The sequence below is a fragment of the Emydura macquarii genome, unplaced genomic scaffold, assembly GCF_026122565.2.
Source record: "Emydura macquarii macquarii isolate MOO-44397 ecotype Brisbane River unplaced genomic scaffold, CSIRO-AGI_Emac_v2 contig_2205, whole genome shotgun sequence".
Taxonomy (NCBI): domain Eukaryota; kingdom Metazoa; phylum Chordata; order Testudines; family Chelidae; genus Emydura; species Emydura macquarii.
Genome location: NW_027132342.1, coordinates 12720077 through 12747171, shown reverse-complemented (window position 1 = coordinate 12747171; position 27095 = coordinate 12720077). Strand labels below are relative to the sequence as shown.

General features: G+C 40.5%; 1 protein-coding gene across 3 annotated transcripts in view; it reads right to left on the bottom strand.

The window, feature by feature from the left end:
• ABTB3 (ankyrin repeat and BTB domain containing 3) overlaps nt 1-27095 on the bottom strand; it is a 244069-nt gene that overhangs the window by 39815 nt on the left and 177159 nt on the right. For all 3 annotated transcript variants that reach the window (XM_067559382.1, XM_067559383.1, XM_067559384.1), the window contains exons 4-6: nt 23544-23696; nt 6902-7067; nt 3144-3233 (exon numbers count right to left, since the gene is read on the bottom strand). In XM_067559382.1, coding sequence (XP_067415483.1) covers nt 3144-3233; nt 6902-7067; nt 23544-23696 — 409 coding nt within the window. The remainder of the gene's footprint in view (nt 1-3143; nt 3234-6901; nt 7068-23543; nt 23697-27095) is intronic.

Genomic DNA, 27095 nt, shown 5'->3' with positions numbered 1-27095 from the left:
TGCTCTCACTGAAGTCAGTGGGAATTTTACCACTGACTTTAATGAGAGTAGAGTTAGATCAATGCTGACATTTGATAAACAGCCACATCTTCCACTGACTTCAGTGTGAGTTTTAGGTATAAGCATATCTGGTAATCAGTCTCTGGAGTCTAAACTTGGGCATTCAAGAGCTGAGATACCCAGAATTAAGGGTCACTTTTGGAAATTTGAGCCAAAACATTTATTTAGCAAAGCAAAGGGAAAATTACACATGCCAATTTCAAGAACACTTATTTTGCCTTTTGTTTATTTGGCCTATCTTCATGTAATCATCCAATTTGCACACTCCGTTGTGGTAACTATATACACAAATTAGCTGCATAACTGCACAGCTTATTTATTTGAATGTCCTGCTATAAAACCCTTTGAGATCAACCAGGGAGGTTCACATCCCTTTGAAAGCTATTGGTTCAGGTTGTCTTCAGACTCAAGAACACAGTACTGCTTACGTTTACTTCAGGTCCAAGTTTGTACTGTTTTTTACATAGGCACTAGGACTAAACTCCCTTTTATTTCTGATGAAAGCTTGCATTCTGCAGAATCTGAATCTGTTACAGGGGCCAGATAATAAGAGATCAACTTAGTAGGCCAGGTGTTTGATACCCCTGGGTTACAGGATAGGTGAGTCTCCATGCCTGTCAAACCTTTGGCCTCTCTATTGAGACTGCTATCAAGGGGGATAATTATTGCAAACTGATGGCTGATTTTTGTTTGTTTGGTTAGTTTTGGTTCCACTAGGAACTGAACTAAGCTGAAATCAACAACTGATTTCACATAAGCCACCGAACAGCAATCAGATAGTAACGACTATCAGTCACTATCGACCTGAGTGGATTCAAAGTGGTGACTTCTAGGTGAAAAACTGTGACCTGTCACTGATGCCCCAAACCATCCATTGTCCTCTTTTCAATTAAATTAAATTTTTAAAAAAATAAAATGTCTGAGTGAAAGTAGTAACTACACTTTAACGACAACTTTCCTAAATCCGAACAGAACAGATGGAACATAAGAACAAACATAAGAATGGCCATAGTGGGTCAGACCAATGGTCCATCTAGCTCAGTATTCTGTCTTCTGACCGTGGTCAATACCAGATGCTTCAGAGTGAATGAACAGAACATGTAATCATCAAGCGATCCATCCTCTGTGGCCCATTCCCAGCTTCTGGCAAACAGAGCCTAGGGATATTTCAGAGGATAGTTTTGCATCCCTGCTCATCCTGGCTAACAGCCATTGATAGACCTATCCTCCATGAACTTATCTAGTTCTTTTTTGAACCCCATTGTAGTCTTGGCCTTCACAACATTCTCTGGCAAAGAGTTCCACAGGTTGATTGTTCGTTGTGTGAAGAAATACTTCCTTTTGTTCATTTTAAACCTGTTGCCTATTAATTTCATTTGGTGACCCCTAGTTCTTGTGTAATGAGGAGTAAATGACACTTCCTTATTTACCTTCTCCGCATCAGTCATGATTTATAGACCTCTATCATATCCCCCCCTTAGTTGTCTCTTTTCCAAGCTGAAAAGTCCCAGTCTTATTAATCTCTCCTCATATGGAAGCTGTTTGTTGCCCTTTTTTGTATCTTTCCAATTCCATTATATCTTTTTTGAGATGGGGCGACCAGATCTGCACACAGCATTCAATATGTGGGAGTACTGTCGATTTATAAAGAGGCATTATGATATTATCTGTTTTATTATCTATCCCTTTCCTAATGATTCCCAACATTCTGTTAGCTTTTCTGACTGCCCCTGCACAGTGAGAGATGTTTTCAGAGAACTAGCCACAAGGACTCCAAGATCTCTTTCTAGAGTGGTAACAGCTAATTTAGACCCCATCATTTTATATGGATAGTTGGGACTATGTTTCCCAATGTGTATTACTTTGCATTTATAAACATTGAATTTCATCTGCCATTTTGTTGCCCAGTCACCCAGTTTTGTGAGATCCCTTCGTAACTTTACGCAGTCTGCTATGACTTAACTATCTTGAGTAGTTTTGTATCATCTGCAAATTTTGCCACCTCACGTTTTACTCCTTTTTTCATATCACTTATGAATATGGTGAACAGTACTGGTCTCAGACCAGATACCTGGGGGACACCACTATTTACCTCTCCCCAGTCTGAAAACTGACCATTTATTCCTACCCTTTGTTTCCTATCTTTTAACCAGTTACCGATCCAGAAGAGGACCTTCCCTCTTAACCCCTTACTTTGTTTAAGAGCCTTTGGTGAGGGACCTTGTCAAAGGCTTTCTGAAAAGCTAAGTACACTATATACACTGTATCACCCTTGTCCACATGCTCATTGACCCCCTCAAAGAATTCTAGTAGACTGGAACACAGATGGAGCACAGATAAATGAATCAGACAGCTTAATTTATGCATGACCTCAACAAATTGAAATTATAAGTATTTACAAATGTAACAAATAATTCATCATATATTTGAAATGGCTCTTAAATAATTTACATACCTGTGTTGCATGGAGTGGCATAACAATCTGTTTGGTGGACAGATTGTGTAAGTTTGTTACATGCATTCATCAAGAGATATTTACATGTTGGAAGCTCCCTGCATCCATCAGCTTTCATCCAAATCATTTTATAAAACACAAGAATGTACCTTATTCTTCTTGTGTGCTGTTGGGCAGTAGATGGACGTCCCAATGTATAAAAGTTCTCAAACGTGGGTTGTGGCATTTGAACAGTAGGCCTTCTTGCCCCTCTCCATTTTAACTCACCTGTGATTCAGGAAGTCCCACCCTTTTCATTAGCCCTCTGACTCCTGAGCTTGTAGTTTACATTTAAAGTTCTAGGGCTACATTCTATATTAATTTACTCTGTGCAATCCTAGCAAAATCAATACTATTATATTGGTGTAAATCACTGACAAACTGACCCCTTCAATGAGATGACAATATCGAGCTGCTCTGATAACTCTTGTGATCATTTCAATATTCATTTCAAATGTTAATGCCTTTGGTTACAAAATTTTATTTTTAAATGCCTTGGGATTTTCCTCCTCTGCTATAATTTTAATGGGCTGTTTAAGATATAAACAAATAAAGAATCAAAGTTTTAATTATAATAAAATGTCCTCACCTCAACATTCAAATCTGCTCCAGCATCTAGTAGCATCTGCACCATAGCCTCATCACCCCTGACACAAGCATACATCAATGGAGTCATGCCCTATTCATTGTTTGGAGTTAAAAAAAAAACAACAAAAGAATTGACAAATTTACAATAGAATATTTTAAAAAAAGAAGAGGTTAGTGCTTTAAATGTGTATTGTCAAGATAAACATTAAATTTAACAAAATCCTTACCTCTGTTAAAACAACCCTTTAATATTATTAAAAGTAGAGCATAAAAAAAATCTAAGTTTCTTCTAATCATTTATGTTGTTTGTTTCCTTACTTAGCACAGACAATGAAACTAGATTTGTCAGTTTCATTTCCTTCTTCTCATATACTAAATAAAGAGCAATGTTGTCTTTGGGCTCCCAATAGTAGGGGAATGTTTAAATCCAAAGCAATAATATTTCCATTCATATTAAGGTTTTTGTAACTCTTATTTTATAAAACCTAAATGTTGAGTCTATACTTCTTGACAGTATCCCTTTAACAACATAATGAATTCCTTTTAAATAAGTTAGACTCGAGTTCTGTCTATTCCCCATTAATGTTGTTAGAGGTTGGAAATCTAGAAGCTTTGCTGTATATACAGTCCTACACAATGACTTAATTTTAAATGAAATGCCAGACACCATTGTTGAAAGTTGCTAGCTCTAGGGATATGCTGCCCTGTTTTGATGAAAACTAGATTAGCTGACCCTTCACTACAGAAAACTAGACTGCAATTTGTATTTGTCTGCGATACCCACTGCAGCTGATCAACATTTCCCTTAAGGTTAGTGTTACTTTAGCAATGGAAATAAGTCTAAATGAAATCATTAAGTCTATTAAAATTACCACATAAAAAGCTATTTATTACATAAAAGTGGGGGAAGGTCAATCAAGAGTGTGCTTGTTCCATGGCAGGTTTACCACAGGACCATGGTACCTCTACTACATGTTTATTGTCTACCTTATGATCCCATGGTAAATTTCCTGTCAGATGATCACACGCTTTCTGATTAACCTGTCCCTTGCCATAGAGTGAAATTATTTACAGAGACAAATAAGGTGGTCAGAATGGGCAGAGGCTGCACAACTGCCCTGTTCCCTCTAGCAAGAGTTGAGCACCAGCGTTTTTGCTGAATTAAACATTTTTCACGTTTCCTTTGGGGGGGAAAAGCCTCTTTTTCCAGGCTGAGGTTTGGTGGGTTGTTAGTTTTTGGGACAGGTGCTTTTTAGTAAAAATAAAAATAAAATTTAGGGCCTGATGCTGCAAGGTGATGAGCATCCTTAATTCCCATTGCAAATGCCCACTTAGCAGGATCACGTCCTTGATTTGCTTTTGAGAAATGTGTGCTTTTAAATATATATATTAATACAGTATTAATAACTGTAGTAATTTGGGTCCTGATCCCATTACTCATGTGAATAATCTTGATTCTGTCTGGCAGCTCCACTAAAGTCAATGAGAGTATTTGGGTGAGTACAGATCACTCTCAAACAGGACCTTATCTTGCTCGCACTCCAGTCAATAGTAAAAGTCCCCTTGGAAATCAGTGGTCCATGGGCAGGCACATAGTAAGCTCTACAGGATCAGGCCCTACATCTCATAAAAACTGTGTATGCGAGCCTCAAATGTTGGTAATCGGGGATAATTTTAAAAACAATAATTTAAATAATAAAGGTACAAGAATAAATACTTGACACAAGGATCAAATCAAGTTTAAAGTTAAAATCTGAGAGAAAAGGATTAAAAAAACAAATGTCCAATCCTGCAAGACACACTGCACCTGCAGACTGCTGCTCTTCGCTGCTGACTTCAACCAGGCTCTGTTGAGAACAGCAGTCAGTCTACGCACAGCAAATGAAATCTGGACCCATTGAAACCAACTGGAATTTTGCCATTGATTAAAATCGGGCCAAGATTTCACCTACACATTGCAGGATGGGAACCTAAAAGTTAATCTGAGATTCTGACCAGTTCTTCTCAGTTTTGCGGTTCATCTCAGTGCTGTTTTTACATAGGTCCATCCCTAAGGTTTGCTCTGTAGCTCAAGCTTGCTTTGTATGATTGCGTGAGACCACTTTGCATGCGGGTGGAATGGATTTTTAATGAGCACTTCATTAGTGCTCAGCAAATAATAAATAATAAATAATACATGCAATTAGCACACAGGGAATTTGTTCTTTGGCTACATGAAAAAGTTATTCTTTCAATATTCAAATCACTGGTGGCTCAGTCCTGCAAGATGCAGAATCACTTGACCTGATCTGGCAAAGCACTGAAACACATGTTTAAGTTAAATGGGACATAAGCAGGACTTTACAGTTAAGCACATGATTAAGTGCTTTGATGGATCAGGCCATACGGAGCAGCATTTTGCAGGCCTGAGTCCTTGGAGCACAGCAGTTTTGCTATGAAAAGTTTCAAGGCGTAGAATTATATAAAATAATAATTGTTTTATAGCACTCTAATGTACTAAACATGGAATGAACTCCGTGATATAAAGATAACAGTAATGCTTAGTACCTACAGAGTATTCACAATTACAAAGCACTTTACAAACGTTAACTGATTCATGGTATAGCTCAGTATTCTATCAAACTGAAGTGATTAGAACTGTAACCTGGCAGCAACCTTCTAGGCATACTTAAACCTTCCTCAGTACGGGGGGGATGGACTAGATGATCTCTTGAGGTCCCTTCCAGGCTTGCACATCTCTGATTCTAATATTTTACATTTCTATAGCACCTTTCATCCCAAAGGATCCCAAAGCACTTCACAATTATATTCATAGAGCAACAGCAAATGCAAACACAACTGGGGTGGAAGCTGGCTGCCCCCTGCCAAACAGCATGCTGCAGAACTGGAAGCAAAAAGGAGACCTTTGAAGAAGGACACCAACATCTTTAATATTTAAGCGGAGCAAATGGGAACCTCAATTTTTAAGGTCTTATAAAGATCCACCCACAGTAAACTTCATGGAGCTCTACTTCAAAAGGATGACGCACTGTTTATGGCTGCTAAAGTGTCAACATTTCCTGCTTGGGAATTGGGAACAGCCTCATAAGCTTCACAGTCCAAAGTTCCCATTGGTGGACAGTCATGAAGGTAAATTTACTTCTGGATAAAGCTGTAAACTTTAGAGACTCCCCTTTGGTTGTAGTAATCCTTAGTATTTCCCATCATATCTGTAAGTCACCACCCAAAGACAAGATGACTAAAGGATTGGTAATGAAGTATGGAGATTTCCATCTCCAGATAACCCATTCATATTGGGATCTACTTCAATATGCAAGCAAACATTATTAATAGTCACTTGGCAGAGGTTTGGTGGTCTATGTGAAATGCATTGCGACTCTCAGATCAGTTTGTATTGAAAAGATGTCCACATCACAAAAACCAGCCTCTTAATTGGCACTATTGTTCACAAGCCAGGGTGAACTATGTTTTCAGATCAACATCAAGCACTCCTATGACCTTTTGATGGCTTCTCCTGAATAAATTTAACTTAAAAAGTTTAAAATAACTTGAGTGCTATGTCTACCTCAACACTAAAGAAAAGAATCCATAATTCCCGAGGGACCAAGCTTAGCCTGAATGTATATCTCTTAATTCAATATCAAGTAATAGAGAAAAAGGATTAAGTTAAGAGCCATCTGTTTATTAAGTTAGAGTGTCGGAAGGTTGTTTTCTTTAATAAGCAGTCAAACTGCCTGGCTGTTAAAGTTCATTTTGTACCTGTTCACTCATGCTGTTAATTCCATCCGGCCCCAGCAAAGATATGGCCTGTTTAACTAGATCCGTTCGGCCGCAGTTCAGCATTCGGAATCCCAAATCCTGCTTGAATTTAGCTTCTGTGGCTACTGCGTCCAGTTTTCGAGAAGCACAGAAGCAGTCGTCGATTCTGTGAGTCATGAGAAATAGCTACATCAGAGGACAATCCGAGGACAGACTTCATCACTTACAGCATCCTTGTTTCACTTTACCTTTGAATGACGCAAGTCCCCACCACCAACACTCCTCCCCCACTTATACATGCAATCACCCTCTTGATATTTCTTTGAACTGACTGCAGCACTGAAGTGCTAGATGTGAAAGTCTGATGCAAATTCATGGGATTGTCCTCGCCCTATCTTTTATTGTTCATGTTGTTTATTTTAAGTCAGTGGTGAAACATAACTCTTAGTCTATCTTCTCTATTTTCTCCTACTTATGTGTGTTAGGAGAAACTAAGTATCTTGTTTTCACTGCACTTAGCTCCTTTCACTGGGTGAATGATCCAGGCCACACTGGTCCCTGCAAAATTCCCATCATCTTTAGTGGACTTTGGATCTGACCCCCTGCAGAGATTTAATCATTTGTTTAATTATGGATACTTAAACAAAAAGAATAAAGTATTATTCCAAAGGCTTCACAAATTATATGAATTCAGTTCTGCTAAAAGATAACCCACTTCAGGGCAGAAGATAGCAGCCATGAGGACAACCAGTGCTCAGCACAATGCACAACAGAAGAGGAGGAGAGGCCAGGTAACCAAGACAAACTTCCCACCCTTACAAATAGTGCCATGGAATCTTTAATATTCACACAGAGTAATTAAGACATCAGTTTTTAGGGTCTTACTCAAAACAACCTCAAGCAGCAAACTGTGGGGAACTCAGAGGAAGAAGGGTTGGGTCCACTCAACCAGGATTTGAAACTGCAGGTCCAGAAAGGAGAGGCATTTCAAATCTGATTTTTATACAACTCAGCCTCATCTTATTAAAGGACAGATTTGTTTTTCTTTCATGCTGTTTGGGAAGGGATGGGGTGTGGAGTCCAATTCCTCGACACTCTTTGGCCTGTAATCTGCTGTAGAGCTGTAATGGACAGCATCATTTGAGTTCTAAAGCCTTCTACTAACAGCAAGTCAGTAAGGAATGGAATAATCAGGAATGAAGAGTCTAAATAAGGCTCAAACGAGAAAATGCCAAATGTAGTCCAAGGAGTATTTTTATTCAAATAAATTACTTAATAAATATCAAATAAAAGTGATACTAAATCTTTGACATCTATATAGCAATTTTCATCATATAGAATATAGAATATTATAATAAAGAATGTATACCGCTACCTAATATATGATTATTGTTTTTGATTTTAAGTTTTAGCTGATAAACACCAACACCCATCCCCTCCCCACAAACAATTAAATCAGTTTTTATACAAAAAAACACCAGAAAAACAACAGAAATGGTTACTTGTATCTAAGGGCTTGTCTACACAGAGCAGAAACGAGGACTATGGGAATGTGATTTCTAAAGCTCACTAATGTGTTGTTGCTCATTAACTGGTTTGTATAGACTCTGTTGGTACACACTAAAGATTCCCTACAGTGTTTTAATGTAGTGCTGTTTGAAACTGTGATACAGGAAAGCTCACTAGGGAACATTACAAACAGATTACTCAATATAGTATATACATTACTCATACATTACTCATTATAGTATGTACCATCACTCTCCCCGCCCCCCATTTTAGGACATTTACACAGAACTAAAAAAAATGGATGCAAACAAAATAAGCAAAATAATGATGGACAGTTCCATCATTACTCAATGGCACACAAGGATGAAACTTTATCGCAACAATGAATTGTAAGATTATTTAAGATTACTAAACAGTATACAATCACAGAAAATACCCAGTAATGGCAACAATGTATTTTGCTGGAATAATGTGCCTACAGCACAGGTGAAAAAGCAAACCCATAATAATACTGTCTTTGTGCAATAGTTTGAGTCAATTTTAAAAAGCACAAACATGTATGTTTCAGTTCAATGACATTGAGATCCCTGGGAGAAATTACTGCTTTACTAGTTCACACAGTATGACACCTTTTTGGCATGTAAACCACAGCTGCATTTGTTACTCTTAACATCTTAGCATAAAATGCTAAGAGATCATGTGTGTAATAAATATACGTATAATATATTATAAAGATATTACAGGAGTTTGGGTTTTCAGCATATTTGAAGGAGATTTTGAACTTCTAAATTTAAGATGAACATTTTCAGATTACTCAGGCCTAACAGAATATGGTCCAAATGACGGACAAACTGCCACAGAAAAATTCAGAAAATATCTGAGAATTGCAAAAGCATCTGCCATGAGGATTTACTGCTTAAATTAAACAATTACTTCACCATTTATATATATAAAACAGGCAAACTAAATATACAATAGGCCAAATTGGCTGCTGGCATATACAGGCACAGCTCCACTGAAGTCAGTTTAGTTTGGTACATGCAAAGTATTACTAAATGGACTTCTTCATAAAAGGGTTAGGTTATGAACTGCACTATACACTCACACAAGGGAGTACAAACTTCTCTGCCATCCCTACGTGGGTTACCAAGACCTGGAGTCTGGGGGACTAGGAGTTAGTGATTCCTCCCCAAAGTATGAAGTTGGAGCCTTGGGAACATCTCCCTAATAGCTAGGCAGTGCACCTGAGCCAGCACAAGGGTGGAGATCACAATTGACTCTTGATATAGACCATCAGCAAATTACCACTCCTCTATAACAAGGAGACAGTCAGGAAAGAATGGGGTCTCTGTCCAGGACTAAGGCTCTTTGATACTACAGTAATATAATAATAATAACAGTATTTATGTATTTAATTATAATTATATTATATTATAATAATAATAGTGATTCTGAGGTGTGTCTCTGAGTCAGACTGCCTCCAGGGGCTACTCCTGATGGTGCATGTTTGACACTGTTCTTTTGCTTGAGGCTGTAGCCCAAATCTAAAGGTCTGTCGTTTACTGGGACATGGCAACAAAATATTCCAGAAGGAACACTGGAGAAATGTGAACTGGTGGCACTACCATAAGGAGAGTAGAAAATTGATTAGAAAAAAACAAACTCAGTGTGATTATTGATGGTTCAATGACTCGTGGTGTCCTACAGAGGATCCATCACTAGTGGATTGCTGTATCCAGGACTAGAAGGGATTCTGATTCCAACTGCTGCAGCAGAGAGAAATATCTGCTAGAATCCCACAGACATTATTGCCGAGTCTGACACTATTTAATATTTTGACTCATGGCTCGGAGGAAAGAGTGGTCAAATTGGGGAGTGATTTTTTGAAAAGCAGGATGTGGGGAAGGGTGCTGCTTTTGAGGAGAAAATGTAACAAGATCTTGAAAATTAGAGTGATTAGTAGGTTGAAAAAAATGAAATTCAACCAGGATAAATACAAAGTAGTCTTAGGTACAGAACAAAAATCAGGAAACACAAGTACAGAATAGGAGAACATTGGTTCATTGGTAATACTGCAGAAAAATGACCTATGGGTGGTACCCCAGATGAAAAATGGAAAGGGAAGTGTAATATCTTAGCAAAAAAAACCCCAAGCAAACAAAACAAACCCCAAGCAACACAGTATTGGGCCCAATCCTGCAGTTTTCACTCAAACAAGTAGTTATATAGTCCCATTGAAATCAGTGGGACTATTCACATGAATAAATGCAGCAGGATGGAGGCCAATATTATCTTATATAACCAGAAGTTTAACATAGAAAGCCACTACAGTAATGTACACAGCACAGGAATTGAATAGAAGAGAATGTAAAATTAAGGCAGTAAATGAGCCTGTATATGGCATGCTACATTCAGGTTTGTACACTGCTACAGGAAATATATTGCTGATTCAGAAAGCTCAGGAAAGGATGGCTTAAAGCTTGAAAAATAAGGCTTACAAGGAATAGTTAAGAGAGCTAAACACAGAGGACTAGATTTTCAAGAGTGCTTTTAAAGGTCATGACGTGAAATTATGTGTTCAAAGAAATAGAAGTCTTTCCTTAAGTGTGACTGAAACGCCCATGCAAATGGAACTAAGCAACCCAGCACAGCCAATTTATGGCTCTTTCCCCCCCAGGAAATATTTGTAGCCTTCCAGACTACGCAGGACACAGATGTTAGCTGCATAGCAGGACATCCTACCAAAAGGCAAGGTCAGTCTGTTGCAATGGACTGGCTCCCTCCACACAAACCCACAGCTGCTTATGTTTAAAGGAGTTGCAAAGCCCTACCCACTTCTCTATCTGTCATCTGTCTCTTGTTCCTCCCTGTTCCCCTCTGGGGCTATGGAAACCATGGGAACTCCAGGGATGGAGTAACCTCCATGTATTCTAGCACTGATAAGCAACACGTTCCTATGACTTTTCTTTTAATTAAAAAAAATCCTTTCATTTGTTTGAAGGTTGGTGGATCTCTCATGACTGAAAACGAGGTTGTAGGGGGACTCCTGCCTTAAGTCACCAGACACGATGTAAAAACCTCATTGATATTTTACAGTGGTGCTGTTGATTTGGGAGGAGGTGGGCATCTTGGGCTGACCAGCAGATTCCTTCTCTTTTCTGATAGCTCTGTAATGGCAAAGGCAATTCTGCATCCCACATGACAGCTTTAGAATTTCTTCCTTGGCTGGCTGATTACCTGTCAGTCAGGGAAGAACTTGTCCCATGTATTAGGGCTTCACTCCTTGTACAACTAGGTCAGACAGATTCAGAGTCCTCCTTGGAAGGAGGCAGGTTCAGAAGGCTGCCTAATGACAAAGTTAGCATTACATAGAACTTTCCCAGTGTAAAGCACTGCCTCTGAATAAAATTCAGCTTCCCTATCTATGATGGAAAGTGGTGATGAGCACCAATTTTCTATGGGTAGCAGCCTCAGAGGCTGCCCAGGCTGCTTGGAGTCCCCAACCTACATGCACTCCTAGCACCAGATTTTCCACAAATTTACACATGTTGATCAATGCCCTATTGCTCAACAGCATATGCGGGTCCTCTTATTTGTGCTCTAAATTGCATTGCCTCAACACATTCTAAAAGTTCCTTTCCCCCTCTTGGGTCAAACAAACGATGGCCATTGTAAGAAAGAAGAACATTAGGAGCAGGTGAAAGCTTATATTTTAAAAACCACAGAGACCATATTATTCAACTTAAAATGCAGCATGACATATTTCTCTCCAAATCCCTTTTCATTCCTCACAGATATTTCTTCTACTGTGGTCGCCATCAAAATCATTGTGATGTTGTCATTCCAAGTAATTAACATTGTTGTGGCTTTATAATAGCAAATACCTTGGTAACATTAATTATTTGCAAGTGTCCATTGTCAAGGTTTTTTCGCGTGATCATGGTAACTTGTCATCCTCTGGAATATTCAAACCTTTGAAAGGATTCAAAAGTGAACAGTCTGTCTGTACAATGTGCTCTGTTTGCAGGGTATATTCTTTCTCGTCTTGTTTTTTTCGAAATACAAATTATGAAAGCATAACTGTCAGGTTTTATACTGGCAGCTAAGACTTGGAAATTGTTTTCATATGATATATGGTATAAAGAGAGTTTGGGTGTCTCTAAAAATAAGTTATTTGTTACCTCAGTAAGTTTGGGATAATGAATGATGCATGGGCAAGGTGCTTCCATGTAAACTGTGTTAGACATGGATTATGTTGCTCTATATTGTGTTCATTTTTAATTACTTGGTTTTGGGTTTATCATCACAGCTGGTTGTGGGCTGTCATGGTCAACTTTTTAAACTTTCTAATGCTTTGAAAACGTAAAAAAAAAATTGAAAACATATTCTAAATATGTTCTCAATTATATATATATTCCAACAACAATTGATTTCTAAGAAATGGAGAGCAGAACATTATAGTCCGAAGGCCACATGTTGTCAGTCGAAGTCAATAATGTTGCATTGGTGTAACTGAGGCCAGAAACTTCTATCTAGCCTTTTTCTTTTTCCCCCATGATCATCATCATTGTATTATCCGAGCACCTAAAACCTTACTGCCCAAACTGGGACATAATCCTCAAACCCTTCTCTATCAACTAAGTTATCTGGGCATTTTGGCTCTTTGAGACTGTTCACCAAGCCTTTTGTCTAAAATGCAAAGTGAGGGTCACAAGTCTATAGGTTGATTATAACTTTGTAAAGTTGTGGTAGACTCCACAATGATTTGCATCTTAATATTTTAATTAGTTATAATTATTCATTTGGAATGTTTAAGATCTTTGGGGCAAAAACCATCTCTTTTGTTCTGTGTTTGTACACTCGCTGGGGTCCTGCTCCATGACTGAGACTCATAGGTGCTATCACAAAATAAATAATACTCATAATTAACTTGATTTAACTTTGTCAGCACTCCCTTTCTCATGTTCCCTGAGTGGAAATATGATATTGATAATTGTAAGTGGATCACAATGTAAATGCTATCCAGAAACTATTACATGTATTTTCACTAACAGGGATGGTGAAATTAGCCCAGTCACAACTACTTCACGAAGACCAAGTTTAATTACTGCCAAAGGTGAAGGAGTGGTCTTATTTTTGTAACTTGAAAATAAAATTTTTATTTATTTATTTTAATTGGGATCCATATTATAAAGTGAAATAAAAACATTCTGGATATATATCCACATAAATGTCATTCTTGTCAAGGAGACAATGAGAATCAATGGGTTGCAGATACTGACAAACTTATTAAAGCTGAGCTGACACTACAGAATTTGGATTCAGATTCAAATTTCAAAATACTCTTAATATTCTAGCCTATTTATAATTTGGATAAGGCTTCTGATTTTGAATAATCCCAAAGTTTATGGGGAGGGGTTTGGTTTCGGCTCATCTCTAATAAGAATAGTTAATTCAAACCCTCATAACCACTAGAATACAATATGTTGTCTGTATTGTAATAACTATTTAATTACAGAACCCAAGCATATAAATCATTAACCATCTTGCTCTTGGTGGAGAAAAGAAAAGGGCTGCATCTTACAACTTGTAAAATCAAAGTGTGTCTGGCCCTTACTCTGAAATGCAATATAAGGAAAAGGCCTACACTTAAATAATTCTTTATTATTATTGTCCTCAGATATCAAGTAGGCAAAACAGGTTGAGATTCACATCAGGAAACCTGCACACTGCCTTTTAAGTATTCAAATCTCCTTCATCTTCTTGCATAATCTGTACCAAGGGACTGCTGGATTTTATCAAGGAGTTTGTTTGCAGCCACACGCTGGGTTGGCATTTTTCTGCCTAATTATTGCTGCAGCCACTGCTGGCGTTAAAGGATTAGCCAAAATTTGTGAGGCAAACAAGGACACTCAAGGAAAGAGACACACATAAACCAATTACCCCTATTTGAGAGGGACTGTTCCTAATTAGATAGAAAAATATCTTATTTTTCCACTCTGTCCCTCCAAAAAGCTCCCCCATCCAATGTATTTTAAGAGAGTTAAAAACAGTGGCAATATTCCGCCCCCCCCCCATCCTTATTTATGACAGTCTATTCAGATTCATATGCTGAGCCATCACCATGGGATCTGAACGTCTTCCAGAATTAGAAAATTAAATAAGGAGACTAATTTCTATCAAATCCAGTTGATCTTTATTCCCATCCAAGGAAAATGGTGTGCACATGTGCAGTGCTGTAATGGCCCTCACTTGGGGTTTGGCAAGGAAGTGTGGCCTAGTGATCAAAGCTGCAACTTGTGACCAGGAGGGGGTTGTGTAGAGGGGAGTCTGGACCCTCTCACTCCACTAAGCTCTGATCCAGAGCCCTTTGGGCTACCAGTGGTTTGGCAACAGAGGTTGCTTAAGGCTGCCCTTCCTGGGCCACTTCCTCTTGTCACCCTTCTCTCCCCTGGGTCAGCTTAGTCCAGGGAAAAATGTCTTGAGCTTTGCTTAGAAACAAAGATGTACTCTTGAGAGGGAGAGATCATTCTAGAGTCAGTGTCATCAACCCCAAGCACAATCATGAGTCAGCTCCCCAAAATCATAAGATTGGCTTGAAAATGATGAGATTTTAAAATAAATACATTTGGGATTCTTTTTATTTCCTTTCTGGTTTTTGAGCCATTAGAGGTCATTTTTTTCCAGCTTTACTCCACAGTCATGATGGTTAGAAACCTAACATTTCCCAAAAATGAAAATTGAGAGTCTCGCATAATCATATGACTCCAGGAACTGGGGTTTACAACCCCCCCCCCCCCCTCCCCAACACACACACACTAAATATCACAAGACTTGTGATAAAATCATGGGAGTTAGCAAGACTCATAGACTTTAAGGTCAGAAAGGACCATATAGTTTGACCTCCTGCACAACACAGGCAATAAATTTATCAAGCTCAGTCTTGAAGCCAGCTAGGTTTTTTGCCCCCACTGCTCCCCTTGGAAGGCTATTCCAGAACTTCACTCCTCTGATGGTTAGAAACCAATGTCTAATTTCAAGTCTAAACTTCCTGATGGCCAGTTTATATTCATTTGTTATTGTGTCCACATTGGCACTGAACTTAAATAATTCCTCTCCTTTCCTGGTATTTATACCTCTGATATATTTATAGAGAGCAATCATATCTCCCCTCAACCTTCTTTTGGTTAGGCTAAACAAGCCAAGCTCTTTGAGTCTCCTCTCATAAGGCAGGTTTTCCATTCCACGGATCATCCTAGTAGCCCTTCTCTGCACCTGTTCCAGTTTGAATTCATCGTTCTTAAACACGGGGGACCAGAACTACACACAATATTCCAGATGAGGTCTCACCAGCACCTTGTATAATGGTACTAACACCTCCCTATCTCTACTGAAAATACCTCTGCGGAGCTACGGGCCCTTGATGTGTTGGGCCCTCTCTCTCATCCTTTTGAGATTACACCATGAGACAATCAGTAATGTCCAGGATAGGGCTCATTTGCTCTCATCTCACACAAGGAGCTGCACAATCTTGGCAGCAATGCTTGTTTGATAGGAGGCAGACAGTGGAGGTAAGTTCTTACCTACCCTTGGAAGCAAAAACAATCCCTGAGCAGTCACATTGGTGCAGTCTACCATAGCTCCAATGTGTGAGCGGTTTTCAAAGGCAGCTGTAAATAAAGATCATTACAATAATCCTAACTAACACCCCTTAAACATGGATCACTGTGGCAAGATCTGTCTCCAGGAGAAAAAGTCACAAATATTGACTATTTCAGAGATGAGAGAAGTCACTCCTGACCATCACCAAACTATATTCAGCTCCTGCTCAGAAACGACTCCTACTTTCAGAACTTTGTTGACCTGGCTGGAGCATGTCCCGCCACTAAACAGGACTTAATTCTGCTCAGTACTTAAAGAACCCTCACTTGATGCAACTGATTTTGCTAATTACTGCCTTCTGACGAGCCTCCCTTTCCCAAGCAAGCTAACTGGGAAGTTCACAAAGATTCATCTCCCATGCCATCTAGTGTCCTGGAGCCCGCTCAGTCAGGATTCCTACCAGGACATGGAACCGAGGGAGCACGGGTGGCAATGATGGACACGGCCTTATATCTGTACTCATATCACTGGGCTGCTATGCAGCCTTTGATATGGCTGAACATGGGATCCTGCATGGGGGCCCCACCTCAGAAATGTACAAAGGACTAGTTGGACTGCACGAAGATAAGGAACAAATGAAGCCAAGACATCACTCAAAGAGTCATGATGCTCCTCCACCAGCAGGGCCCTTGTCTGTGGATTCTAATATGGATCCTTTCTCTCCCCTATTCCTTGCTGCTTCTGGGTACCCAAATAGCTATGTCTGTGAACAACACCCTTTTCCACATGCTACTGGCCAGGAGACAGCACCCATCCTGCTCCATTTGCACTTGGCCACTGTGATGCTCATGTTCATGACCTCCAGGCTTGATTACGGCAGCATACAGGAGACAGAAATGAAACCCCAACCTTGACTCACAGCACAGCAGCCTGTCTTCTGGGCAGCACAGGCTGCTGAGAGCACCTCTCCTCAGTGCTCTGTTCTCCTTCTTCAGCATACAACACACCACCCGTGAATGAGGCCTCATTTTCCATCAGTAATCCCCACCCCATGTTTCCAGGTAGTTTTTTTTTAACTGAAAATCCATACAGAAGGGGAGGGGCATGCATGTGGATGAAAGAGACTTTCAAATATGCGTAAGAAATTTGCAAGACTTTCTCCTCTGATTCCCAACCTGGGCATAGCGGAGAGGGGCAGCCACAGAGAACCATATGCAGCTCTCTGACTCAGAGCCACCCAGCCCTGGTGCAAATCAGGGCTGCACCCCTCCCTCCTTCCCTTTATGCTGGGCCTAGGGGAGGGAGAGCCAATGTAGAGGACTGTAGAGTTGCCTTCCCAAGGTTTATGCCTGCAGAGTTCCCTTCCCTTGAGCAGGGGGAGTTCTCCATGGGCCATCAGTGGCTGCTTCCAATGGCACAATCTGGCCCTGCCTAGTGGACCTGAGAATCCAGGCTTCAGATTATATCATGAAGTGCAGACAGACAGACAGAATTGTCTAAATCTATATCCTTCCTTCCAGTAATAACATGGACTTATCTGGGTTGAGTTTCACCCAGCTGTTTCACATCTAGGGGCAGATTCAGCCATGTGAGCATGGGGGGAGAGGGAGGACAAACTGCACAGCCCTTGCACTTACAAGAGCAGCTGTGCTGGTTGATGCGTTCACCCTCAGAGAAAGGCAGGCAGAAATAACCCAGCTGTAGGGGGAAGCAGCTTTATTTTATGACTGCAGCTCTAGAGCAGCCCTGCTGGTAGAGGGTCACCAGACTCCTAAATCAGTGCCTCTGTTGGTCAGCCCTGGTCATGATGTGGACTACGGCGGCCTGCTCTGGGATCCCCACTGGAACTGGGTTGCAGGGGGCTTGTGCTACCGTGCTCCACCTCCATGTGAACATATTACTACCAGGAGCATGAAATCTGAAATCAGCTAGCAAAACCAAAGGAGTGAATTTGGCCCCAATGTCTAAACTGAGTGAAACAGGGAGAAAGTATCAAGATAGAATTGCTTGGTAAAAAAAGACAGATATAGATCTTGGTATCACCACAGTATTGATTCTTCAGACCATGACACCATATTAATTCTCTGACTGGCTTCACATAGACATAGGAAAATGACAAAACTGATCCCTTCAGGTCTTCATCTGGGAAGCTGCAGATGATACTTAGTGTAGATATGATACTTGCCATCACTGCCTGACGCTGTATGAGATGAATAAACTGGTATATCACATTATCCTTTAACTCTCAGCAGAGTAGGTTCTGAGGCTGCTTACCACTTTCTGACCCAGATCATCTGCCCTCATCTTTTCCCAGATGGGAGAGCAGGTCAGCAGACTTGCACCCTTCAATATGTCCTGGCGGCTTTTCCACTTTTTTCCACTGCTCTTGTTGGTTTTGAACTCAGTATTAAAGATTGGGAGCGGGATTTGTTGATTGGCAACTGGACAGGCCAGGAGGAGAGGATGGAAAACAGTTTTGCAGGTAGGGGACATCTGAAAATGCTGAAGAGAGGAATCAGATGTTGCTGGAGATACTGGAATTTGGATTGGTGAAGGAGAGCATTACACTGGAGGATGGGATAATACTACAACAATTCTTATTTGCTGAAACAGACCTTAACTTTCTCCCTATGTCCCACAAAGCAGCAGCATTTTCATCCTACCATCAAAATCATAGTTTTGGTTGCACATTTATCCCCTAGCTGCCATGCAGGCAGGCAGGCAGCCATCTTACTCACTCCTTGACAGATTTCATTGCCTCCTTATTGGTTCCCCTGCTCTGTACAGAAGAACACAGAAGACAGAGGAGCGGAGCTAGAAGGAAAATAGTGGGAGTAGGAAGGAAAGAAAATGTTGAGATGAAGGAGAGAAAGAAGTCTGAGATGATTTACTAACCTACATACCAGGAGCCTGATCATAGGTGTATGAGATGAGCTGGGAAGTGTCACAAGAATTGGTAGGAGACCCCTTGCTGGAGTTCAGATAGGAAACTGAACAGTTGATTTTTTTTATCTGAACTGATCCTGAACTCCAAGACTTTTGAGATTCTTCCAAACTTCTTTTTTATATTATATATATTGCAGTGTGGAAGCCAATTTTGTCTTATGCTTTTGAAACAATAGGCCATGAATAAACATATTGAGGGCATCTTATTGAGGGCACAGGAGCAAACCATCCCGATGTGCAGAAAGAATAGCAAATATGGTAGGCGTCCAGCTTGGTTTTACAAAGATGTCCTTGGCGAACTTAAACGCAAAAAAGAAGCTTACAAGAAGTGGAAGCTTGGTCAGATGACTAGGGAGGATTATAAAAACACTGTTTGAACGTGCAGGAATGAAATCAGGAAGGCCAAAGCGCAATTGGAGTTGCAGCTAGCAAGGGACGTGAAGGGGAACAAGAAGGGTTTCTACAGGCATGTTGCCAACAAGAGGAAGATTCGGGAAAGTGTGGGCCCCTTAGAGAATGAGGGAGGCGACCTAGTGACGGAGGATGTGGAGAAAGCTGAGGTACTCAATGCCTTTTTTGCCTCTGTCTTCACAGACAGGATCAGCTCCCAGACTGCTGTACTGGGTGGCACAGAAAGGGAAGGAGGTGAACATCCCGCAGTGCTGAAGGAACAGGTCCAAGACTATTTAGAAGGATTGGACATATACAAGTCCATGGGGCCGGATGCGATGCACTCGAGGGTGCTGAGGGAGTTGGCTGAGGTGATTTCAGAGCCATTGGCTATTATCTTTGAAAGCTCGTGGCAACAGGGGAGGTCCCTGAGGACTGGAAAAAAGCAAATATAGTGCCCATCTTCAAAAAAGGGAGGAAAGAGGATCCAGGGAACTACAGACCAGTCAGCCTCACTTCAATCCCTGGAAAAATCATGGAGCAGGTCCTTAAGGAATCCATTTTAAGGCACTTGGAAGAGAGGAAGGTGATCAGGAACAGTCAACACGGATTCACCAAGGGAAAGTCATGCCTGACCAACCTGATTGCTTTCTATGATGAGGTGACTGGCTCTGTGGATGTAGGGAAGGCGGTGGATGTGATATACCTTGACTTTAGCAAAGCTTTTGATACGGTCTCTCACGGTATTCTTATCGGCAAGTTAAAGAAGTATGAGTTGGATGAATGGACTATAAAATGGATAGAGAACTGGCTAGAGCATAGGGCTCAACGAGTAGTGATCAATGGCTCCATGTCTAGCTGACAAGGTCCTGGGGCCGGTTTTGTTCAACATCTTTATTAATGATCTGGAAGATGGGGTAGATTGCACCCTCAGCAAGTTTGCGGATGACACTAAGCTGGGGGGAGTGGTAGATACCCTGCAAGGTAGGGATAGGATACAGAGTGACCTAAACAAACTGGAGGATTGGGCCAAAAGAAATCTAATGAGGTTCAACAAAGAAAAGTGCAGAGTCCTCCACTTAGGAAGGAAGAATCCCATGCACAGCTATAGACTGGGGACCGACGAGCTGGGCAGCAGTTCTGCAGAAAAGGACCTGGGGGTAACAGTGGATAAAAAGCTGGATATGAGTCAGCAGTGTGCCCTGGTTGCCAAGAATGCTAATGGCATATTGGGCTGCATTAAGAGGGGCATTGCCAGCAGGTCACGGGAAGTGAGTATTCCCCTCTATTCGGCACTGGTGAGGCCGAATTTAGAGTATTGTGTCCAGTTTTGGGCCCCCCCCTACAAAAAGGATGTGGACAAGTTGGAGAGAGTCCAGCGGAGGGCAACAAAAATGATTAGGGGGCTGGAGCACAGGACTTATGAGGAGAGGCTGAGGGAACTGGGCTTGTTTAGTCTGCAAAAGAGAAGAATGAGGGGGATTTGATAGCGGCCTTTAACTACCTGAAAGGGGGTTCCAGGGAGGATGGGGCTAGGCTGTTCTTGGTGGTGGCAGATGACAGAACAAGGAGCAACGGTCTCAAGTTGCAGGGCGGGAGGTCTAGGTTGGACATTAGGAAAAAGTTTTTCACTAGGAGGGTGGTGAAGCACTGGAATGGGTTACCTAGGGAGGTGGTGGAATCTCCATCCTTAGGGGTTTTTAAGCTGAGGCTTGACAAAGCCCTGGCTGGGATGATATAGCTGAGGTTAGTCCTGCTTTGAGCAGGGGTTGGACTAGATGACCTCCTGAGGTCCCTTCCAACTCCAATATTCTATGATTCTATAGAGGAATGATGCAATGTCACAATGGTAGACACAGGACAGAGAATGTAGTGTACGGTGAATTATTTAGTTTTGGTTCTTTTTATTTTGTTTTAGGGGTTTTGTTTTTATTTTTGCTTTCTGAACCAGTAAGAGAGAAGATCCTTAAGAAAAAACTGATAACATTTTCAGGCGTTAGGCTCCCAGTAATTAGGATGTTTCTATAAAAATTAATCTAAAATGTATGAGACTACATACAAAATCCTCCAGCTGTCCTCAGTTCCTCAGCTTATTTGAAGAATCACCCCTTGAAAAAATTTCAAAGCCTTGGCTATTATAGGACTGATGTTTGATGAGGATTGTGGAGATGCAAGGCTGTTGCTGCTTGATGGGGAGAAATGAGAGGTTGGTACTTGGACTGGGTGAAAATGAGAAGTGCTGAGGGTCTGTACTGAGCAGAAATAAAACATTATAAGTAGCAAGATTTCAAATTAATGTCATGATGCTTCCCTGGATATCTTTCCAATAGGCAGCAGCCTTTCCTTTGATCTCAATATTATAAAGAAGCAGCTCCCGATTCTCAGTTCTCAAGCACACACTAGAGCACTTTGGCAGTGTAAAGGGGCCTTTAGATGTCATATTCATACTTACTTGAAGTTCCCTTTACATTGGCAGAGCAGTATAAAGTGGCTTAAGTTTGGTGAAATGGGAATGGAAATCAAGCCCATGTAGTCAAGAACACAACAGCAAATCCAGCTCTTTTCTCAGAACTAACCTTTCATGTCTACCTTCAATAATTCTTGTTTGTACTTTCCACTGTCATTCCAGACTGTAACACAACTGAAAAGTGGCTATAGTTTATTTTCTTTATAACCTGAATTCTGGATGGCTGCTTTAATTCAGCACTGATTTGTTCTCAATAATCAGTAAATTATCTGGAACATAACTATAATGCACTCTAACATAACCTGGTTTTGAAACGTTAACGTCTGTTTAATTGGCATAATGGGTTAAAACAGTCAGGGTTTTTCTATACATATGCTAACTTTAGAAAAACTATATTCTTATCACATGAAAACATGATTTTTGTTCTTTCACATGTTTTTTTCCCCCTATTTTTCATGGGCCTAGAAGAAACAATATTGACTTATCTACAAGTGTACCTACTAGTTCAATCTGAAAGGCTTTTCTTTGTGCCTTTTTAAAATGAAGTGCTTGATTATCAAAGATACTGAGCACCTGCAGATCCCATAGACTTCAGCTGAAACAGTGAAACGCTCAGTACTGCTGACAATCAAGCCCAGAATATTTATCTTCATGTGCAGTAAAGTCAATATTTGAAATATGAATCCCAAGATATAGCTTTTAAATTCAACATATTTAGTTAATAAAATATTCAGGTGCTGCCAACCAAGAAAGCATTACTCCAGTCTCAAAATAAAATATTATACTATTTAGTGAAAGAGTATCGGTAAATCAGAGTCAACAAAATACATCTACTATGATGCAGATTGTCATAGCTAATCATGTATATAATTTCTATGCTTCTCTGTTGCAGGAAAGCATACATATATCACCTGAGTATAAGCAACCGAGCTCTGAAAAATATGAGCTTGGGTTTGAATTCACTAGTCTCTAACGTAGTGTCTGATGACTGGCAGCTATACTGTGTGCTGAAGCTATAAAGCAACTTTGATGAATAATTCCGTTTTTGACAGATTCATAAGGTCATTTCATATAAACATCTAAAACAAATATATCTCGGAATCAAGTATGCACTAGGAGGCTGTTTTATACATGCATATATGAGTAAGACAAGGCAGCACATTAAAGACATATACTGAAAACATATACTTTAGGACCTCCTTAGAAAACTATTAGAACAAGAGAAGAATTTAAAAATAAGAATTGAATTTTTCAGACCTGATTTCAGGATTAAAAATGCAATTTTACTGCAATAATTGGTTTTATCTGCAAATGTGCTGTTTCAATCACTACTGCAGACAACAAGACAATATAATATATACAGTCCTATGAATTACATCTCAGTATTTTGTAACAGGAACATAGTGAAGTAGACATAATTACCTGAAGACTTCAGTCTCTCATTATAAAGCAGAATATAATGGTAATAGAAAAAACCAAGATTTTATGAGTGGATTCAGAGCTTGATCCAGCTGTTAGGTATGCAGACACATATTACCATGCAGCCTATGAAACTGGCTCGTGCAGGCATGTGAATGAATATAGTAGCTGATTTTACAAGATATACAGTGAAGAGAATGAGCATTCTGCACATCTAAGGACATAATAAAGCCCTTAGTCTGCTTGTTAAATCACTGTCACTGTGAAAGAGCTACAGGTTTTTCAAAACATTTCTTTGCACAGACTTACTTTAACTGTCGAGGTTCACAGTCAACTCCAGGTAGTAAGAGCCTTGCTGCTTGCCGTACATCATCACTGTCCACAGAGAAACTGCGTCGGTGCCCTGCATGAGCCACAGCAACTCTGATCCATTCCATCAGGGGTGGTAGCACTATGAATGGCCTAGGAAGAGAAAAACATGACAGTTAGTGCAATTTATCTTTTAACATCAAAATTAGAGAGTGATCAAACTAGCTCAGCAAACTGCAGGCAGGGTCTAAACCAGGCAGCTGACTTGCACCATTTCCAGTACAGAATGGAGTGGTTTTTTTGCCTGTGAAACGCAAACCATAGCTCATGAACTGCTTATCTTTATAGCCCTGTAAGTGGTGGCTTTGAGGTCCACGCATCTGCCTGGCAATCCACATATTTCAAATGGGTCTCTGGAAAAGCAAGTAGAATCCCACTCACAGGAACACACCTCATTCTGGCTGATACCTGCGTGTCAGTCAGAGCTTCCTTCCCGCTTTGCCACCAGCAGAAAGAGGGAGTCGGAGAATCTTTCCACACAACCCAGTAGTCAAGAGAAGGGGAGAGAAGGTAGATGATGTGTGAGGAAGTTTCCAAATACTGTATTGTCTCAGCCTGATGCAATGTCAGAATTTCACCAAATTATTATTTTGTGGCTCTCTGCAGCACAATGATGAATGGCTGAATTGTTGAAGGCTGAGTACTACTGACCCCACTGTATTTTTGAGGTATCTGCGGGATGCTTCACAGATTATATTTTTGAAAGTCTACTACTGTTCAATTTCAAACTATTATAAATACCGGACATGAAAATTGGGGGAATTTACCTGCTACTGTGTCATGTGCTTTTTTAAAATCAGATGCTCAAAACTCATTTACAATTTGGCCCAAACCTCTTCTGCAACACGTTGTTTTCATTCAGCTCTTCAGTTTCGCACTGCTTCTACTAACACTACTTGCACATTACAATCAAAACTGGGTCTGGCATCAGTGAGGACATGGATTTTCTTTTCAGTATTATAAAAACTATTACATATACTTAACAAAGCTGTGTGTATGCTAGGAATAGTTAACAGCTAGGGTTAAATACAGTACCCTTCTGGTCCCCCACGCAACCATGTTTGAATATGGTTTGACCATTAGCATAGACAGGGCCAAAATATGTGCAACTTCCATTCCCAGAAAGCATATTCAGCCCACTGTTCTACCAGGAGTTGACCATGCTTTTGTACCTAAACCTCTCTGAGGAAGACTTAGGAAGCTTAACAATAGCAAAGGTCAGGTTTATTCCCTCCACTCTTTCACAGCGCTCACATTCTTCCACTCCTCCTCTTTCTCCTCCTTCTCGTCTACCTCCCCAGGTGCCTCCTGGGAATTGTAGTTCCTGGACTCAATATACAGAAACCACCTTGCAACAAACTTTTAAATTGGGGTAGTTATTGGCCCCTAGCTACATACAACACACCCTTCCCCCTTTAGAATCACCATCGTAAGACTTTAATCAATCACTTCCAACTGTCACTTGAGTCCGATAACAGTCTTCCAATCTTTTAGGCGGTATCCCTTGTCTCAGATGACTCCTAATACCTGGAGAGGCAGGAACAAGATTACGTGATGGAGCAAGTCCTACTAATAGATTTTCCATCATCACTATCAGTGCCATCACAGTCTCAGAGTGGGCCCTTCTGGACCTAAAGAGCTACATAGTCGGTGGATGGCCATACAAGACGATGACACCAGCACACTTGCAACTATATAGATGTACATCATGTGAATTGTCCCTTGTAAAGAAATGGATTTTGATAACTGACCGTCTTGTCATGCCTACACTTCTGAGAGAATGATTGATTCACCTGGCACATGAAGGACATCGGGGGATGGGTCTATCCAAAAGACAATTGCAACAATATGTCTGGTGGCCAGAGATGGAGAAGCAGGTTGAAGAAATGATCAAGAATTGCATGGCTATCTTTCTTCTTTCACTCTCCCCCTTTCTTTTTCCTTGTATTCCCTTTTCACAGCATGGTTAAAAAAGCCCATTTGATTGAGTTAGGTGCCCACTGGGCAAATACTTTAAACTTTACATACACAATCTTACTCAGGAAGTACCCACCTTGGGACATCTGATTTAATAGGATGTTGAGCTCTTGGAGCATCTTTTTCCTCATTCATAGCTTTAAGTAATATTATTCCATTTACTCTTCTTTTGAAGACTTTTCTTTGTATGAGTCTGATATTAGTAGTCTTTAAGGGAGAGGTTTTCAAAAGTGCCTAACAGACTTAGGAGCCCAAGTGCCAGTGACATTCAATGGTGCATATGCTCCTAAATCCCTTAGACCCCTTTTGAAAATCTCTTAAATTATTCAGTCATCTGCTGACTTGACCTTTTCACTTAAAAAAAAAATCACCCTCCAGACTAGAGACTGTGTTTGAGGCCTTTACATCCTCGAGAGCTTGCCACTGAATCCTAGAATAGCTGATGAGAAAAGAATGCATCCTCGCAGACTTCCATGAGAAGATTGTTCCATGAACCACCTAATTTGTAGTGACAGTAGTGGTGGTGGTCAGAACTGGGAGAGTGCCTGTGTGACTACAACTGCTGGCTGCTTTAAAGAAGAGCTGCTGGGAATATTGTAAAAACATTTGGCTGTATTACAAGTGTGCTGGTTAGCATGTGTGCTTGTGGCTGAGCACAGAGAGGGGCTGTGGTTTGGCCTTTAAACCTCCCACTCCAGGAAGTGAATGAATGATAGGTAGCTGGAGGAGCAACCAGAGCAAGGAGTCAGCCTAGGGGAGCTCAGTGATAGTTCACCTGATATAAAGAAAATTAAAAAGTACCAGAGACCTTGACATTTTGTTTAAACCTAGTCAAAACAGAGCCGGTAACAAGAAGGTAGATAAAGTTACCAAACAATGAACTAGGATCAGGGTGGGTTAGTACGATATGGCCAGCGGAGCCAGCAAGCCGGTAGAAATTTAGTCACTATAAAGGACTCCCAGTTTATTGCATCATAAATTGAGCACTTGGGGTTCAAGCATTAGTCCCTTGAGGGCAGGATTGCTGAACTAGATTATCTACATGAGACAAAGATATATTTGGGGCTGAATAGGACATATAAGGAAGGTGGTAGAGCCTCTGATCAGCAGATCTGGCTCCCCTGGTTATTTGAATGACGCTGCCAGTGTATTTTGGCTAAAGAAGGCAAAGGACGCCTCCAGATATGACGTACAGGGGTGTCATTTGTTTCACCCCACCCAGACTTTTCATAGGTCTGTATGCTCCATTGTGTGTTCCACATCATCACAGACTTTGCAGGATATAATATAATCACATATAATGTTCTATATACTAACACACCTTTGCCCCAATCTCCCAACCCCCTGAAATTTTTCTTCAGTGACGTCCTGGATGACCAACTTTCCAGAATAGGCAGGGAAGAATGACTATTCCTGGTTCCTTAATCCTTATGGCCTAAGGAATTCTCTCCAGGAGAAGAAGACCTAGTAGTGTTGAATAATTGAGAACAAGAGACTGATAGTAGGCGATTCCAT